Source organism: Cervus canadensis, chromosome 10 (assembly GCF_019320065.1).
Source record: "Cervus canadensis isolate Bull #8, Minnesota chromosome 10, ASM1932006v1, whole genome shotgun sequence".
Taxonomy (NCBI): domain Eukaryota; kingdom Metazoa; phylum Chordata; class Mammalia; order Artiodactyla; family Cervidae; genus Cervus; species Cervus canadensis.
The window spans coordinates 34,974,148-34,993,819 of record NC_057395.1 but is presented as its reverse complement, the minus strand read 5'-3'; the positions used below and the strand labels follow the sequence as shown (position 1 = coordinate 34,993,819).

Here is a 19,672-nt window from a genome sequence, read left to right as displayed (position 1 = left end):
AGTTGTTTTTTTTTTTAATTTCCCACACAGATATACAAGGTAAGACTATTTTATTTCTATTTCACCCTAGTGGTCAGGAAGGGCGTACATATATTAACTCCCAAGTAATACACTGAAACAGAAGATCCCTCAGCTGTTCAAATCATGCAGTTGATCACAGAAGATTTCATTCCTAGTCTAAGGCCCTTTAAGCACTTCCTTAAAAAGGAAATATTTAAGGCAACACCAAAATTCACCCATTTTACCTATTTTCAGTAGTCTTTTTCTTTCACCCCTTTTAATTTATCTTGCCATATTTCTTCAATTTATTTAGAGTGTGTCTAGCACAATATAAAATTTTAGGAAATGTATGGTAAGTCTGAATTATTTTGAGACAAGCAGGAGCTTTAAGAAAAATTGTTAAGAGTGTAATATACAGTGGTTAAAAGTGCTGGCTCCAGACTCAGACATGATTTGGGTTTGAATCTCAACTCTGCTCTTTCCTAGCTCTGTGAACCTGAATAAAATTTTTAACTTCTACCTCTAATACAGAGATAATACATACCTCCAAGTATTGTTTTGAATAGATAAATAAGCCACATAACCAAAGTTACTGACTTCTTACCCTGGCCAGGGTGCTTTACATGTATGATCTCCTTTGTTGCTGTTGTTAGTCGCTAAGTCATGTTCCACTCTTTTGCGACCCCATATACTATAGCCCACCAGATCGATCTGTCCATGGGATTTCCCAGTCAAGATCTCCAGGGGATCTTCCTGACCCAGGGATCAAACCCATATCTCCTGCTTAACAGGCAGATTCTTTACCACTGAGCCACCAGGGAAGCATGATCTCTTTGAATCCCTATAAAATCTTACAAGATGGCTCCAATGCCTCTCCTCATGGTGAGACTTCAAAAAGTGTTAGATATTATTTCATCAAAAACTCTTGAGTATTCTTCTTAAAGATTAAGAAACAGTTTCCAGTTGAGGGTGGAAAATTGGTTGCCCAGGTAGGGTGACCAAGGTCCTAATTACCTTCATTTTAAAATAAACACCACACCGGGTTTATCCTATCTGGTCAGTCCTCCTTTATGTTGAACAAAAACATACAAAACCCAAATCTTAAAAAGAAAGAAATGCTATCTGAATAAAAGAGTGTTCCCTTTTGAATATTTTTTCTCACACGCTTCTTCACATCAGGCTTTTAGGGGACACTTCTGTGTGTTTCTGCAGCATCTACCTACCCTTCTTCCATCTTTACAGTCTTCTCTTCGCCTTTATTTTCTTGGGTTGTTTCATAATATGTGCTTCCCCCCGCCTCAAATAACTAAACTTTCATGTTCTCCTTGAAAAACAATGGTTCCTCAGCATTATTTTTTTTAACAATATTCTGTATAGTGGTCTTTCTTAACTCTTCATGGGACTAACAAAACAATTGTTAAGTATAGAGAAAATAGTCTAATTTTATGATAATATTCCTTCTATTATGTGAGTTTTTAAGGTTACTTTTAAGACCAAAGAAGTTTTTAAGCTATGTTACATTTTTATAATAATCATCAATGAATTACAAAAATAAGTCATGCTAAGCTATCTCATCTGTATTACATAGTTACTTATGAGCATTTTAATTTAGAAGCTGGAGGTCCTAATCCTGGCTTTGCCACCAACTAGCTGTGTGATCTTGATTTTAATCTCCCTGGACCTCAGTATCTTCAACTTTGAAAAGGACTAAGATTTCATGATCCCTTCCAACACTTCCAACTCTCAAATTTGATGATTATCTCCCCATTTCTATAGTCGGTAGGAAAAAATGAGGATACATGAAATTTTCGAAATGGAAAAAAACTAACAAAAGAAAATTAGAGATACGAGATTTTTAAGAAACTGTATCTTCATTGTTTCCTGACTATATATTTACATAGTATAGAAGGCCCTTAAGAAGACTGAGAGCAAAGTCCTAGAAGAGATGCCTTACGGAGAGTAATTTCAGTGAGTGGGTCAAGATGTTATACTGTGGGATTTCCCTGGTGGTCCAGTGGCTAAGACTCCACATTCCCAATGCAGGGTGCCTGGGTTCAATTCCTAGTTGGGGAACTAGATCCCACATACCATAGAAAAGAGTTTGTATGCTAACTAAAGATCCTGTGTGCTGCAACTAAGACCCAGTTATGTTATGTTATAGTATATATGTTATACTATAATTAGTAATAATTGATGATTAAGCAAAAAGTTTTTAAAGGATGTTTAGTAGAAGTAGTCTTGCCATTGTTTTTGGTATAGTTACTAAGTTGTAACCGACTCTTTGCCACCCCATGGACTGTAGCCTGCCAGACTTCTCTGTCCATGGGATTTCCCAGGCAAGAATACTGGAATGGGTTGCCATTTCCTTTTCCAGGGGATCTTCCCAACCCAGGAATCAAACCCACATCTCCTACATTGGCAGGCAGGTTCTTTAGCAGTGAGCCACCTGGGAAGCCCTAGTCTTGCATTGTATGGTCAAATGTGAGCTGAGAAATCCACATAGCATACAAATATAAAAACTGAAATATAAAACCATTAAAACTGAAAAATAAAGATTCATAATTAATATGAAAAAAAGATACAAACTGAAACAAAAACTAAAGCAGAAAAGGTCAAAATAATTAAGTTTGGTAATCAAACACTGTGGGGATCACAACAAACTGTGGAAAATTCTTAAAAGAGATGGGAATACCAGACCACCTGACTTGCTTCTCAGAAACCTGTATGTAGGTCAAGAAGCAACAGTTAGAACAGGACATGGAACAATAGACTGGTTCCAAATCAGGAAAGGAGTACGTCAAGACTGGAAATTATCACCCTGCTTATTTAACTTCTACGCAGAGTACATCATGCGAAATGCTGGGCTGGATGAAGCTCAAGCTGGAATCAAGATTGCAGGGAGAAATATTAATAATCTCAGATAAGCAGATGACACCATTCTAATGGCTGAAAGTGAAGAGGAACTAAAGAGCCTCTTGATGAAGGTGAAAGAAGAGGATGAAAAAGCTGACTTCAAATGCAACATTCAAAAAAGTAAGATCATGGTATCCAGTCCCATCACTTCATGGCAAACAGATGGGGTGGGGGTGGGGGGGATGGAAAAAGTGATAGACTTTATTTTCTTGGGCTCCAAAATCACTGTGAACAGTGACTGCAGCCATGAAATTAAGACACTTGCTCCTTGGAAGAACTATGTCCAATCTAGACAGGATATTAAAAAGCAGAGACATCACTTTGCCTACAAAGATCCGTACAGTGAAAACTATGGTTTTTCCAGTAGTCATGTACAGATGTGAGAGTTGGACCATGATGTGAGAGTTGGACCATTAAAAAGGCTGAGTGCAGATTTGATGCTTTTGAACTCTGGTGCTGGAGAAGAATATTGAGAGTCCCCTGGACAGCAAGGTCAAACCCGTTCAATCCTAAATGAAATCAACCCTGACTATTCATTGGAAAGCTCCAATACTTTGGCCACCTGATGCGAAGAGCTGATTCATTGGCAAAGATCCTGATGCTGGGAAAGATTGAGGGCCGGAGGAGAAGGGGACAACAGAGTATGAGATGGTTGGATGGCATCACCAACTCAATAAACCTGAGTTCCAGGAAACTCAAGGAGAAAGTGAAGGACAGGGAAGCCTGGTGTCCTGCAGTCCATGGGGTTGCAAAGAGTTGGACACCATGAAGCGACTGAACAACAAAATAAAAAATCTGCGACCAGTCTAATATTCTCACTAGAAAAGTGCAGACAATTTCTATGTAATAAACTAAGAAAATAACACAGTATTATTATCCAAGCACTGAGAGAAAATACCAAATAGCAACAAGAAGAACAATAGTAGTAACAATTTAACCAATTTAACAATTTGAAAAGTATGATGAAAGTACCAAGAGTACCTTTAAATCTTACATCAAAAAACTAGGTTATGTGTGAGGACTTCCCTCGTGGTTCCTGGGCTAAGACTCTACGCTCCCAATGCAGGGGGTTCGGGATTTCAATCCCTGGTCAGGGAACTAGATCCCATATGCTGCAGCTAAAGACCCAGTGTAGCCAAACAAATAAATAAATAATTTTTTAAAAGATTAAAAAAAAAAAGGTTATGTGTGGGATAACCTTGGGAAATTGGAATTGACATATCACACTACTATGTATAAAACAGATTAACTAATGAGAACCTGCTGTTATCTCACAGGGACCTCTCTACTCAAGCACTCTGTGGAGACCTAAATGGGAAGGGAATCCAAATGAGAGGGATATAAAAAAAAAGAGGGCATCAGAGGATGAGATGGCTGGATGGCATCACTGATGCAATGGACACGAACTTGGGCAAACTCCGGGAGATGGTGAGGGGCAGGGAAACTGGCGTGCTGCAGTCCGTGGGGTCACAAAGAGTTGGACACAACTGGGTGGCTGAACAACAACATGAATGTGTATAAGTGATTCACTTTGCTGTATAGCAGAAACTAATACAACACTGGAAAGCAATTATAATCAAAGTGAAAAAAAATAGGCTTTACATAGTGTAAGTTTTTCTGACATTGTTTCATTTATTGGGCCCCATCTCTGTGCAAGCATTGTATTATGGACCATGGGAGATACAAAAGAAAAAAATGTTATTGCCCTTAATGAACTTAATTCCTATAAAAGCAAATAGGGTTGTATGTCTTGTGGGTGTATTCTGGAATATCCTGTTTTGAAAGGAACATTTAAAATCATTTTATATCATTTTATGTTCAGATTTACAAATGAGTCGAATAAAATATACAGGAAATGTGTCATAAATTTACTTCACAAAGTAGTTTATTTCCATCTCTTTTCATGATACTTAAGAACTAATTTTCAGGTTAACTATCTTATACCAAAAGTTTATTCATCATTTCAGATTTTCCATAATAAAGCTGGAAATCAGTATTTAACAATCATGGAATAGTCAGCCATCAATTTATGTGGCTATTCATTTAAAAACTCTATAAATAACACATGTTGCAGAGCATGTAGAGAAAAGGGAACCCTCCTACACTGTTAGTGGGAATGTAAGTTGGTGTAGCCACTGTTTGAGAACAGTATGGAGGTTTCTCAAACACCTAAAAATAGGATTACCATATGATCTTGCAATCCCATTCCTGGGCATTTATCCAGACAAAACTCTAATTCAAAAGAACACATGTAACCCTATATTCATAGCAACACTATTTACAATAGCCAGGATGTGGAAACAATCTAAATGTCCATCAACAGATTAATGGATAAAGAAGATGTGGTGTGTATATATATAATAGAATATTATTCAGCCATAAAAAAGAATGAAATGCCATTTGCAATGACATGGATGCAACTAGAGATTCACATACTAAGTAAGTCAGAAAGACAAACACCATGTGCTATCACTTATAAGTGGAATCTCAAATATGACAGATGAACCTATTTTTTTAAATAGAAACATATATAGAGAACAGACTTGTAATTGCCAAGGGGGAGGGGATTGGCAGAAGGATGAAATGAGAGTTTGGGTTTAGCAGATGTAAACTATTATATGTAGAATGGAATAACAACAACATATACTGTATAGCAGAGAACTATATTCAATATCCAATGATAAACCATAATGGAAAAGAATATTTGAAAAATAATGTGTGTGTGTGTGTATATATATATATATGTATATATATGGAAATGGAATCACTTTGCTTTACAACAGAAATTAACACATTGTAAATCAAGTATATTGTACTTCAATAAAAATTTTTGTTAAGTAATTTATGTGGCTATTAAGGTGACAAATAAAAGGTGTTATGGCTGTACATGGAAAGACGCATACACGACAAGGTGAACCGAGGGAGCGAAGAGCAGCAGGTGAAGGCCCTACCCAGGGGTCACGACCTCCTAAACGCTATGATGGACAAGGAGAGGATCATGAAAGAACAGAGAGAGAATGTTCCTCCCACAGTGTGTGAAGAAGTGTGATACCATCTTCCTCACACACGTGAGAGAGAGAGGGGGATTCTCTCTTGAGTGCAATGGAATATTCCAGAGCTGAAAAAGAATCTACCTGGAAATTCCAATTTTCCGGTTTTTTTTTGGGCCCCGCCACATGGCACATGGGATCATAGTTCCCTGACCAGGGATGGAAGGAACCCAAGCCCCTTCCACTGGCAGCACGGAATTTTAATCACTGGCCCACTGGGGAAGTCCTTCCAATTTTCCAGTCTTAATATCACCAACCATCGGAATTTTAAGAAAGGTTAGTATGAGGTGAATTATGCCAGGAAAATCTTATGAAATTTAGTGTGGTTATTCTTGAATTTAAGATATAATAGAAAAAATAGTTTTTTAAGTAAAATTTTTATAATCACAAAAATCCAAAATTTGAAATTCCACATATTTGGCATGTAAAATAGACTGTACATTAAAATTTCTATTCCTTATTTAACTCAAATTTTATTCTCCAGATTTTCCCCACTGTTTCACTAGTTCCTTTAATGTAGTATAGCTGAACAAGTGTGCTTCCAAAAAAATGCAGTCTTAAAGAGTCTTATAAAGGTGTGTTTCCAATTGAAATGTATACTTTTAAAAAAATATATTATATATTTGGCTGTACCAGGTCTTACTTGCAGGATGTGAGATCTAGTTCCCTGACCAGGGATTCTTCAAACCCAGGCCTCCTGCATTGGGAGCACAGAATCTTAGCCAGTGGACCACCAGGGAAGTCCCGAAATGTATACTTTTACATTTTATACAAAATTCTGAGTTCTTATGCATTTGAAAGGAAATAATACAGCGATTCTTACCAGCTGAGCTACAAAGGAAGCCCAAATAATATATAGACAACTGTCTATGTTTATGCTCTCAAATGAACAGCAATGTCATTCTGCCACTAGCCAGCCTGTTATTTTTCTTCTTTTCTCTTTAAATTTCTATTCATTTGGGGGAAAAGAACACTAAGTTATTATCAATAGATGTAGCCTTATAAACTCACAGTTGTCAAGAAATAGTAAACAAGCAAATAAATCCCTTATGCATTCTTTCAACTCTTCAGTGCCCTTATGCTGCCCCCTGCTGCCCAGTGTCCACACTTGACTGAAAATTGTCCCAAACTTTCAATCTTTTTCACTCTTCCCATCAAAATTTAATCTGGTTAGAGCCATTGGAGGTTTCCTCTACCAGGCTAATGGGTAAACAGGTGTCTATTAACAAAGAGGTAATTCTTTCCTATTTATCCCATTGCCATTTCCAGGCCACTTGTAAGTTTTTGAACTGATGGGTAATGACCGACATCCCGATTCCCAAGCCTGGGATTCCAAGTCCTCCCTGTGCAGGTTCCAAGGTACCATCAGAGGTCTCTTCCCCCATCCCCCAGCCTCTAGGTCCCGCACATCACAGCTTACTCTCTACCCATGCTGGACTTCTAGCTCGTATTCCCAGTGCCACAGTGTTTTCTCTCCTCTTTGCTTGTGTTCACACTACTTTCTTTACCTGAATGTCTCCTCTCAATTTCTACCTGTTGAAAGCCCACCGACCTTCCAAGCTCTGATCAAAAGTACTCGCTCCATGAAGTTTCCTCCAATTCCCAAATGCTTCGCTTCTGTTCTCCCTTTAATCCTGTCAGGCTCCATCCAATTTTTTAACGTAGTAGAAGCTCAATAAGCATTTATTTAATGAGTGAAGAGCAGTTAACAGAGGAACCTTAATTCTTGGAGCAACTGACTGACTTATCGACTTCATAAAGGACATGGGGAGGATGATTAGAGGAGCCTCTCTAATACTGCAACAACTTTATACACCTGGGTGAGGTGAATGTTTTCATTCCCATCACAGAATGTAAGGCCAGTTTTGATCCCTGAAATCAGAGGTATCTGTGAAAAAATGAACTCAGTGCTTTTGTCATGTCAGGCATTATTCTAGGTGCTTTAAATGCAAATCTCATAGCAGTCAGGTGGGTAGGTAATATCACTTTGATTCACAGAAATGGAAACTGGGGGTCTGGACAATTAAGTAACGGTCCAAAGGTTAAAGGCATAATAAAGAGCCGATCAAGGAATTCAGACCTGTCAAAGCTGGATATTTAGGGACTTCCCCAGTGGGGAAGTGGTGATCCAGTGGTTAAGACTCTGCTTCCATTGCAGGGGGCATGGGTTCAACCCCTATTTGGGGAACTAAGATCCCGCATGCACAGTGAAAACAAAAGAAATGTGTATTTAAAATGTTCTTGTGATGTCTTCAACAGAAATGTGTATGGAGAGGCTTCTAGTGAGCTATCTGGAAGTTAAAAAAAAAAAAAACTGTTAAAAGAATTACCTTAGAAATTGTGACCACATAGACAAAAGCCATGAGAGAGATTGTGTCAATTAATTATCTGTTAATATCTGCAAGAGCTGATTGTCTTACAGGGCATAACATGAAGGACTATAGTAGTCTGCCAAGTTCAAAGGTCTCTCAAGGACAGTTATATATATTCTAAAAGATTAAGAAATGCAGAATCCAAATACTTGTCAATTGATATAGCCACTTGTGTGGGGACCAACAATTCTAACTTGACTGAAAAAAGGTAAACATATGACAATATCTCAGGAAAATAGGCTTTGAGAATACTTTTTTTTTTTTTTTTGAATAAAGTGAACATAAATAGGCTCATTATGTCACAGTGCCTCAGACAGGGATCTAATTGTGTTGTAATCAAAACCGGTGCTCATCAAGAAACTAAAGTAGACAAAAAAAATAAACTGAAGAAGGCAACACTCTAATTTTTTGGTAGGATATAACTTTTCTTAGTAGGTAAGAATCTTTTAACTTCAGAAAGAGTTAGAATAAGTACAGACATGTTTTTAAATCTATGTAATTGTTGTTTCACAACATTTGGAGTAAGAGGTCAGCTTAGTACACTTTTAAATAGAATTCCTACTAAGTTATATGCAGCACTGAAACATTAAAGACAACTTAAGAATCACCATATTTAAAAGTTAAATGTATGAGGGGCTCCCCTAGTGATCCAGCAGTTAAGAATCTGCCTTCCAATGCAGGGGACTTGGGTTCGATCCCTGGTTGGGGAACTAGGATCCCACATGCCACAAGCAGCTAAGACCATGCGCTGCAACGAAGACACAGTGTATCCAAAATTTTAAAAATAAATAAACTTAAAACTTAAATTTATGAGATGGATAAGACCTTCTTAACTTCTTGAAAATGCCTGCTAAAGTACCAGAGTAAGCAATCGGATGTAGTAAAGGTAAAATGTATATAAAAAGTTGGGAGGTTTTTAATTAAATAATGCCATAAATGAGACCAAGTTTTAAAATTTGCAAGATTTGTAAGGTAAATTTAAAAACATAAGGAAGAACTACCTTTGGGTATGTAACTTCAATACATTTCATATTATTTTTAAATAACTTGATTTCAGAATAGTCTTTCAATATACAAGACTTACTCTTGAGGGCATCAGGTAACTTCTAATTGAAGAGTGGCAGCTGGACTGCTTTTCTTCCAACTGAAGTTGGTATTCATTAGGCAGTCAGCACATGTGGACAGAACTGGTTTAACTGTCCAATTATTCTTTCAGTCTGAACCTTCCTCCCTTCCTAGATGACTGTAGCTTTTGAAAGACTGAAATCAGTAGTAGCAACACTATCTACTGGTAGCCCCAACATTTGGTTTAGGGGCTTTGTTCCACAGAGTCACTCAGCAATCCGCAACTCCAGCAGCATGTTAGAACCCCACGGAGAGTTTTTAGAAAATATTATGCTCAGATTCCACTCAGATCAGCTAGAACCTCTGAGGATAGGGCACAGGCATTTAATTTATAAGTTTTTGGGTGATTCTAAGTGCAGACAGAGTTAAGAAGCACTGGTCCACAGTGTGAGTTTACTGTGGTCTGAAGTTCCAATAGAACTTTCTGCGATTATGGACACTGCTACAGACTGAATGTTTATATCCCCCAGCCTCCAAATTCATACACTGAAATCCTAGCCCCAGATGTGATGGTATTTGGAGGTGGGGTTTTTCGGGGGTGATTAGGTCATGAGGGTGGAGCCCTCATGAAAGGGATTAGCACCTTTGTAAAAGAGATTCTAAAGAGCTCCCTTACCCCATCCACTGTGTGAGGACACAGCTACAAACCAGGAAGTGGACCTTCACTAGACACAGAATTTGCTGGTACCTTGATTTTGGTAAAGAATCCACCTACAATGCAGGAGACCTGTGTTTGATCCCTGGGTCAGGAAGATCCCCTGGAGAAGGGAATGGCTACACACTCCAGTATTTTTGCCTGGAGAATCCCGTGGACAGAGGAGCCTGGTGGGCTTTAGTCCATGGGGTTGCAAAGAGTCAGACAAGACTGAGCAACTAACACTTTTTACTTTCACTTGATCTTAGATGTCCTAGCTTCTAGAACTGTGAGAAATAAATTTCTGTTGTGTATAAGCCACCCAGTTTATGGTATTCTGTTACAGCAACCTGAACTAAGAAGCGTTCCACAAATTAGATGTCCAACATGGTAACCAACAGCCAGGTGCAGCTACTGAATGTTTCATTTTAATTAATTCAAATTTAAATCTACATAGCCACAAATGGCTAGTGACTGCCATCCTGGACAGCACAGTTCTGGCAGATTTAGACCATTTTAAATGATCTGAGTCTATTATTACCTAGGTGTTGAGTGATGGTTTATGAAATGGATGAAAACAGTCCAGACCTGCCTCTTCGAGTACTTCATCCCAGCTTCTTCATGGGGTCTCCAAGGCATGAAAGGATAACTCAGTGCTTATTCAGGCTTCTGAGAATGCTAAGAACATTGAATTCACTGATTTTTTTTTTTTTTTTTTTTTACTGATTTATGTTGGAGGTTTGTTTCTTGGACTTTATACTTTAGTGAAAAATGAGCAAAAGCTTTCAGAACTAAACTTTTTAAGTCTCAAAGCAGTGAAGCAATTAAACTCTTGGCTCCTTGGCACTTGAGAGTGTTTTTCAGCTGGCGGTTGTGACCTCTGTCTTAGGAGGATGGAGAGTTTCCAGTGGATTGGGGCAGTAGCCTGAGTTTCAGAGCTAAATATAGGTCACTGGCATGATGGCCTCTCTTTCCCAGTCTCATCAAAACGGTGTCCTTTTAATGAACGTGGGGCTTTAGTGGGTGGCAGGATAAAATCTTGAGAAAACCCAGCAAAATGATGCAGATACAGAAGTCTTTTTCATATGACTTGCTACTGAGCACAACTCAGTTCTATTTTTACTTGCCTTTAAAAATAATTTGTAAATTATGGATTACTATTTTTTTTAAGTTAAAAATACACACAAATAGGAGTTGCTGGAAAAATAATCTCAAATGTGATGCTCATGCTGAAACATTAAGATGATTCCTCCTTCAAGTCATTGCTCTACTCTCAAGGAGACTATCCTGACCACCTATTCAATCCTGCACATGTATTTACTCACATATTTGCCAATTATTAAATTATATCCTTTAAAGTTTGGCATATTTCAAAGCCAAAATATTTTCCATGGCAGGTACCCTCTGATTCTCTAGAGCAAAGTCTCAAAAGGTGATCCTTTGACCAGCAGCATCTGGAGGCTTCCACTTCTTAGGCCCCACCCCAGACCCACTGATCCAGGAACTCCAGGTGTGGGCCCAGCCATCTGTATGTTAGGTGGTGCACACTCAAGTTTGAGGTCCACTGATCTAGGCTACATTGAATCCCCCAAAAATGTCCCAGAGGGGTAAACTTCCCTATATCCCAAAGATGGAAAAGGTGGAAATATTTTGTATATAAATGTACCTTGTAAGTTACGAAATAGAAGCCAATATTCTCTTTTGACCTAGTGTTATGAATCACGAATTTACTCACTTCAGCAAAGCTTTCCTGCATCTCTACTCTCTGATCTTTTTTTTTTTTCTTTTCCTGATAGAATTGCAACTTTTCTTTTTTTTTTAATTTTAGAAATGTAACTTCTAAAAGAATTTCTGAGCTGCTCCTAAAGAGATGAGACATGGTCCATGTATCTTCAGCAAATCTGACATACAAAAATTCAGATGTGTACAACTGATAAAGTAGGTAAGCACTGCTCATGTTAAGAAAAGATTATTAGATTTATAAAATTATTCACTAGAGGACTCATTTAAATAGGAATATCATACAGTTTACTTAAAATATGCCAATCTGGGGACTTTCCTGCTGGTCCATTGGCTGAAACTCTGTGCTCCCCATACAGGAGGTCCAGGTTGAATCCCTGGTCAGGGAGTTAAATCCTATATGCCACAACTAGGACCGGCACAACCAGGTAAATAAATAAATATTTACTATATGTCAATCTACAGAAGATAAATTTAGAAATATCCAATGTGACAGTTGGAAGTCCAGGTTCTGATTTCAGACCTCCCAGGTTCAAACTCCGGCTTTTTCATTTACTGTAACCTGGGCCAAACCTCTCTAAGCTTAGTTTGCTCATTTATAAAATGGGTATAATAATTATTCTATCTCCAAAGTTTGTTTGAGGATTTAAGGAGCTATTTAATACAGGTAGCATTTATCCTAAAGGCTAGAAAATAGAAAGCTCTCATTAAATGCTTATTTTTCTAAATTAGCAGCATCCGTGACCAGTCTGGTTTCTATGAAAACAGGTTTTATCATTGAAGAATGTTTTTACAAAGCAGTTAAAGTTTACACAAAGCAAATGGGAGCTAGCCACACTGAGCACTGGAAACTAGGCAGGTATTCACCTTTTTAAGAGCTCCTCCCTAGCTAAACCAATTAGGGTAACTTCAATCTCCCAGAGACACGGGTTGAGGTATGAGCATTTCCTACAAACCTGGTCAAAGAACTGTAAGAAGCAGTTTGCCGTGGGCCTCTGGGAAAGAATTTTTTCCCTTCTAAGAAGATACTTAAGAGAAACTCTGGAAATTGTAGTATCAGGATATGATGCCTGGAGATGCAGCAGCCATCTTGTGACTATGAGGAGAGACATTGCTGACATTATGGCAATGTAAAAGAATGGAAACTACCAAGGAACTTGATAATATTGTTGAGCTATTGAACCAAACTAGAAATGATTTGACTCTTCATTATTAATTTAGTTGAAATAATGTGTCCTCATTTTTTTTACATAGGATCCTATGTTAGTACAAAAGCAAACTATATGATATAATACATTTAGATAGTATTTTAATTGGCTGTATGATAAAATAATTTGCTGACTTCATTCTGGAGGTCACCTTAAACCACACATAGAGAGTTCTTAATGAATAGTTCCTTCCCTTCCAATTCATCTGTATATAACAGCAGTCTTACTTTCCTGGTTCTGTATCTGATGTGCTTCACTAATTAACCACTAACTACATGTTTAATTATATTACCTTCATAAATTAAAATACAAATGGTTATTATAAAAATGTTTGTCATGTAAATACCCTTAGAATTATTTCAAGACAATTAAAAAAAACATGTTTTCATTCTAATGTAATCCTTTAACACTGAAAGTGTATTTCCCTGCTTCATTTCACAATTGTTATAGACATTGACATTTATTTCATGAGAATGAGAGCAAAATGTACAAAATGAGGCTTTACACATTAAAAAAAAAAAGTTTTCATTAAATGGACCTCACAAGGACACACCCAAAATTCCTACTACCAAAATGATCCTCTCCTCTTTTCAAGCAAATAAGTTAATGTTTTATTTTTCACTTTGCAGTAGTAATTTGCATTAGCTAACCATCTACATTAGGGCTATATCTAAAATCTGAGGGCTATTTTCCCTTCAATGTGTCCCAAATAATGGTCCTTCAATAGAAGAACAGAAGGACACTTGTTAAACCCTATATAGATTTATTAAAAAAAAAAAAAAGCTTTACCCCAGAAATATTATTTCACCCTTATTCTCAGATGGGGACCTCCCACATCTAAGGTCTTAGATTTAAGAATTCTTAAAATGTTGAACCATATTGGACTGTAAACTCCCTGAGGGCAGGAATCCTTGCCTCTTTGTCTTACTACTGTATCCCAGCATTTTAGCACAGTAGCATTTAACAGGAGGAAAATATAGAACAAACCCCTAAATAGAAATAAATGTTGAATAAATCAAGTATAAAGGCCACTCCTTTCATCTTTTTCTTAAAGAAATCATTTATCTTTGTTTTCCTTCCCTTTAGAGTTTCCATTTGAGAATCTTTTCGGAAAGATAAAAAACAAAGTCATAACACAAACACCCATTTGATCTCTTGTCTTTCCCTGTCTTTTCCTTTGCAAAACATGTAATGATATGTCTGAGAAAAAGAAGAGGTAAGTACACACAAAAAGAGGGTGGAATTAGAAATCTAAACAATTTCAAGTCTGTCTTCCACTTGGTTTTCAGAGAGCAAAATTTTTAGCTAATTTTCATTCTTCTAAAAAAGTTTATTCCATGTTATATTAGATTGGTGCTGGCTAATGTTTTCAGCATTTTATGATGTCATCTTTATATCACTGTTAATGTTTCTTCCCTTTGTTACTGCATTTTTCCTAATAGGTTTGCTGACCTGAAAATTTTCCCAATCTTTAGCAATACTAATGAATACAAATGAATAAATTAGGAAATTATGTGGGTTCACTACAATAAGTCTTAATAAAATTTTCAGTTTATTTCCATTATTGACCAAACTCATAATTTCAAGTTCATATTTAGGAGGTTTATTGTTTAGAATTTGATTTACAGATCTTCTGTTTCTTTGGCATCATTTATTTCTTCTTTCTGCAAACTGGTTTTTGGCCATTTCACTACTCATTGACCCCTCCCCTCCATCAGAGGGATGAAACAGGGTGAGAAAAAATGATAATGATATTTTAACATAGTCAATTTTGCTACTTACTACTGTCTCTGATAAAAAGGTGTGCCAGAAAAAAATAAGTGTGTAATTGTTGACTGAAATGACATTTCAAGATTAAAAAAATTCTTTATTGTTCATGATCTAGCAACTGTTACTATGAAAAACTGAGTTAGTTCCCTACATACTACATTTAATAAATAAGATTTTTCAGGATAAAACATAGTTTATTACAATCGTTCTAATCATAATCTCACCAAATTCATAAACTAAATGCCTACAAAATGTCAATAAAAAAAGGTCTGAAGAATCAAGAGTGAACATGAAGCACAAGGTGGATGTAAAAATGGAGAATAATATAAAACAATGAATTGTTTTTGCCTCACAGATTTAAATCTCCTTATTTAGTGATGTAAGAGTCATAGATAGAAGAATATCTTTAACATAAATATCTATGGAAGATTTTAAAAAGTGAAGATGCAACTATAATGGTTACTCATAATCAATGATGTAATAGTCGATGATATAGGAGAACAAAGAACATTGCATAGCTACATATGGACTTCACAGAATCAGTTTGTTTTTGAAAGGGGGGCTTCATTAGATAAATATTTTTAGTTTTCACAAATTCAATGAACAAAGTCACCAGCTGAATAACAGAATATTTTAGCAATAAACATAGTGGGAAGTATATTTTATTCAGTAGATTAACTTCAGAGAACTAAACTCTCCAGCACAATCAGAGGGTTAGAGAATATACTTACACCTGCAGTATTTCACTCTATAAATAATCTATAATGTCAAAACCAATCTTGATGGGAAGATTGAAATTTTATGATGAGATAAAATGTTACAGTGAACATTTTCAAATTTTTATAGCAGAGTAGAAACAAAATATAGGCATAATTTATAATTATTTTTTAAGTTCAAGGAAAGGATCCAACACTGATAAGTAAATATGAGACACAAAAATCAGAAATTCTATTCCTAGTCATTTTCACACATTCTTTTACTTGAAAATTTTAATGATTAGTGAAATGAGCACTTACATATTTCAAAGTGAAGAAAAAGATACTTTATAACTCTAAAAATGTTTACTCTCTAAAGAAATCATCTATTCAATCATATGAAAAGGTGGTCTAGGATACTATCTCAGTTGTTTTTGTTTTACTTAGCAAAATAATTTGTTTTACGGTACAATTGCTTTTTTTTTACCCCCATATTCTTTTTCAACTAAGGACATACTTACTATCTTCATAAATATCTAAAATTTTCACAGAGACCAGTAAAAACTATGTCATATCGTAATACACATTTTTGTTCTTAGGAGGCTTTGGGCCTAAAATCCTATATTCTCTAATCATATAACTCTCAACAAGAACAAAGATGGAAAAGATTTACCCTGCACTTAGATATATGAATACCAATATTTTTAAAGTTAAAAGCAGTTGTATCCATATTCTTAAAAAATTATCTCAATCTAAAATATTTGCTCAAGGATATACATAAATTCAACTGAAGTATCACTTCAAAATAAAACAAACAACAATGTAAGCATTATTATATGTCAAACTCCTAGAAAATCCCCAGAAGAAACTTAGAATAGTTATCTAAGAAATCCCTAGGTTCAAAATGAAATTCAACTTTTACAACATTCAGTGAACTAAAACTCAAAATATTTTGTTAAATTGAAGACATTGATGGATGATATTGTAATAGAAGAAAAATACAAAATGTTACTGAGGAAAGAAAGGGTAAACTGACAGCTTATTATTGAAAAAAATTTTGATCTAGAGATGATCAGATCAGATCAGATAAAATAGAACTGCAAACTGCATGCTTGGCCTGCTGCTCCCTGGACGGGTTATGACGACGTGTCTCTTCTCACCCATAGTTCACAGTTCACAGAAAACATTAAAACAATACAACTGAATAATTTTCTTCAACCAAATCAAACTTTCTTTAAGGAAATAAAGAGAGGAGATAATAGATCAAATGTTGCCCCACCTCTTTTTTTTTTTCCTCCTTTTTTCTTTTAGTGAAACTGACATAAATTGTTGAGGAGAGCTACAGCGCCACCAACACAGATCAATGCAAAACAAAAAAGATCTCCCACCGTGTGCAAATAGAAAAAAAAAAATTAGAAAAATGCCAAAAATTACAAAATGTCTCCCAAATGTACCTTTTTGGAGAAAACAAGCTAGATCTGCAAAGATTATCTAATGAGGAGCCTCAGAGAACTACTAACATGGAATACAAGTTTTGATCTGAGCAGCAAATAAAAGATCCACTATTTAGTAACAGCCATAACTTAATATAAACCCGGTTATGTCAATCTCCACCTTCATTATACCAAGGGCAGCTTTTCTGTAGTTTGTATCTAAGCAATCCATCAAGAAAACTACAATAGGCCCATTTCACACCAAACCAAACTACATCTATAGTTTGCCTGCTGATCATTTAGTCCTGGACAAATTAGGTAATACATAATTTTTATAAAGAGGATATGCACATATTTGGCATTACCAACATTGCTGGCACAAAACAAGTCCATCTTGAGATAGCTGAGTTCCCTTTAGCTCACAGTAATTAAAGTATAATTTACATTATAAATATTTTGCTTTAATCATGAGGTTAAAAAAAATTTTTTTTTCTTTTGGTAAAAATTAACCAGATAAGATTAGGTGGAAATGTGCAGAGATCAAAGCTAAAGGAAAACACCAAGATTGGTTTTGTGAGAAGAAACACAATGAAAATCCTTTTTTAGCTGGCGGCTCAGTCAAAGATGTAATGGCATAAATGTTGTAAAATGACAAACTTACCATTAGTGGAGGCAAAGAAGAAGCCAGTTCTGGAAAAAGAATTGTAACAATATAGGCTGGATACTTGTGCCCCTAGAAACAACAGCCTCCAGGCAGCGTATGGATCTTCCAACATCTTTAAAATATCCGGTAAAGAAAAAGTCAGACTTTCTTCCATGATCGGTGGCTGCATGGGGTGACTTCCCCAGGATCTGTGGGCGTTTGGGAAAAAATCGGAGAAATATCCACGAAGATTAAAAGCAGAGCAGGCAGCGGCAGCCAGAAGACTCTGGGGTTAACAACTTTGCGATGGCAAGCAGGCGGGCTCTGATTGGCTGGGCGGCCAGCGTCCCTACAGTCTGCACTATCCCCCGCTCCCCCCGCCTCCTGCAGCTCGGAAAAAAATGCAGTGTGAGTGCCATTTTACACTGGGCTTTTAAAAACACAGCCACCCAAACGACAAAGTCTGAAGCTCGCTACCAAGTGACATTGCAAAACAATAGCGCCCACGACTGCCCGCGAGCTCGGGAAAATGCCCCCTTTGATATCTCCAGCCACACTCTTTATTTCTTGCAATGTGTTTTTTTTGTTTGTTTGTTTTTTGTTTTTAAGGACGAGCACGCTTTTCTTAAGCAGCTTGTCATTCACCAACGTCGTGGTCTCCTTTGGATACCAGTGTGGCCAGTGAAAAATGATCCCCACCAAAACATTTTTTTAAAATTGAACATCCCAAAGGTACCTAAAGAAGCCTTGCACCGAATTCACGTCGTCTACAGGTCAGGGAGCTTTCACTCCTTGAAAAAAAAAAAAAAAAATTAGAATGGGTTAGCACTACTACTTCCTTTTGTGCAGAAAATACAAATGAAATAATGATTTTAGCGGCTACGTTACAAACAATAGGCATGCGTACTTTTTTCTCCTTCTTAAAAAATTGTTTCAGAAACCTTTGCTGACTGATAGAATCCTACCAGCCTGCCTTACAAACAAAATGGCTGTGGTACTGAGTTTTTTTGGATCCTCCCACTGTGGCTCCTCCAGGCCTCCAGGAAGTGGTAAAAATCCAAAATAAATACAGTACTAAAAGTACATTGTCCAGGCTGAACTCGGATGAAGCCTTGGATGGGGGGATGTCTTTAAAATGTGCTGCTTTTTATTAGTTTTTTTAAAAAATTGTTTTGAAAAGAACATCAATCACTAGAGATTTACTTGACTGTAATTTGAACTTCCTGTTTTACATATTTATAAGGTCTTTCACCTATCTTGGCAGGCTTTCAAATTAAGTGGGCTGGGAAATTTGATGCTGTGTCGAGCTGTGAGCTGAGTCAGGTATTTGGTGGTTGCAACTGGGCTTTTAAATAAAAACGAAGTCGAAAACTTAAAAAAAAGGGTGAACGTTAAATGAACGCTACAGTATGATTGATTGCAAATGTAAAGCCACAAATGTCAGCAAATATGGAAATATGTCAAATACCGCATACATGTGTTAATTGAACACATTCAGTATAAAATTCTTTGCCAGGGAAATTTCTGGTGAGCCAAGGGTAGCACAGGGTTTAAAGAAATCGAGTGAAGAAAGCAGTGAGCAAGTGCCTGTATTCTACACACCCTCCCCGCGAGCCGCCCTCCGCCCCACCCCCCGCCTCTCCCCGCGGTCTGGGATTTCTTCGCGTTTGGCGTTTTATAGGTAACATTCTTGGAAAAGAGCTATAGCTAGGGTGGCCATATAATTTATTGGTTAAATCGGGATATTTTTTGAGAGTGAATGTTTTATTTTGTAATCTCATCAGTAGTCATCTGATGAGAGCACATTTCAATGACATATGATTTATAATTAGGAAAACATCCTTAAGAAGTCATCTAACGAAGAGAGTAGGGTAAAATTCTTGATACATTTTTTATTAGTTTTCCTTTCAACAGAAAAAAATTGCTAGGGGTCACTTTCACTATCTACTATTTTATCTTATCACCTCCCCAGCCCCGTGTTTTTCTCTCCCAACCCTTACCCCATCATTATATATACACGAAGATTCATATATGTATACATCCATATAGTTATACATCCACATATGCATATATGGATGGGCATATACAT

The 19,672-nt window shown here is 36.6% G+C and overlaps 1 protein-coding gene across 2 annotated transcripts in view; it reads right to left on the bottom strand.

Moving 5' to 3' along the window:
• The window catches only part of EPC1 (enhancer of polycomb homolog 1), a 95,143-nt gene extending 77,255 nt beyond the window's left edge, over positions 1–17,888 (bottom strand). Inside the window, exon 1 of one of the 2 annotated variants that reach the window (XM_043478416.1) lies at positions 17,602–17,888. In XM_043478416.1, coding sequence (XP_043334351.1) covers positions 17,602–17,604 — 3 coding nt within the window. In that variant the 5' untranslated portion in view covers positions 17,605–17,888. The remainder of the gene's footprint in view (positions 1–17,601) is intronic. The other variant, XM_043478418.1, reaches the window with a different exon arrangement.
• Between the last annotated feature and the right edge of the window lie 1,784 nt (positions 17,889–19,672).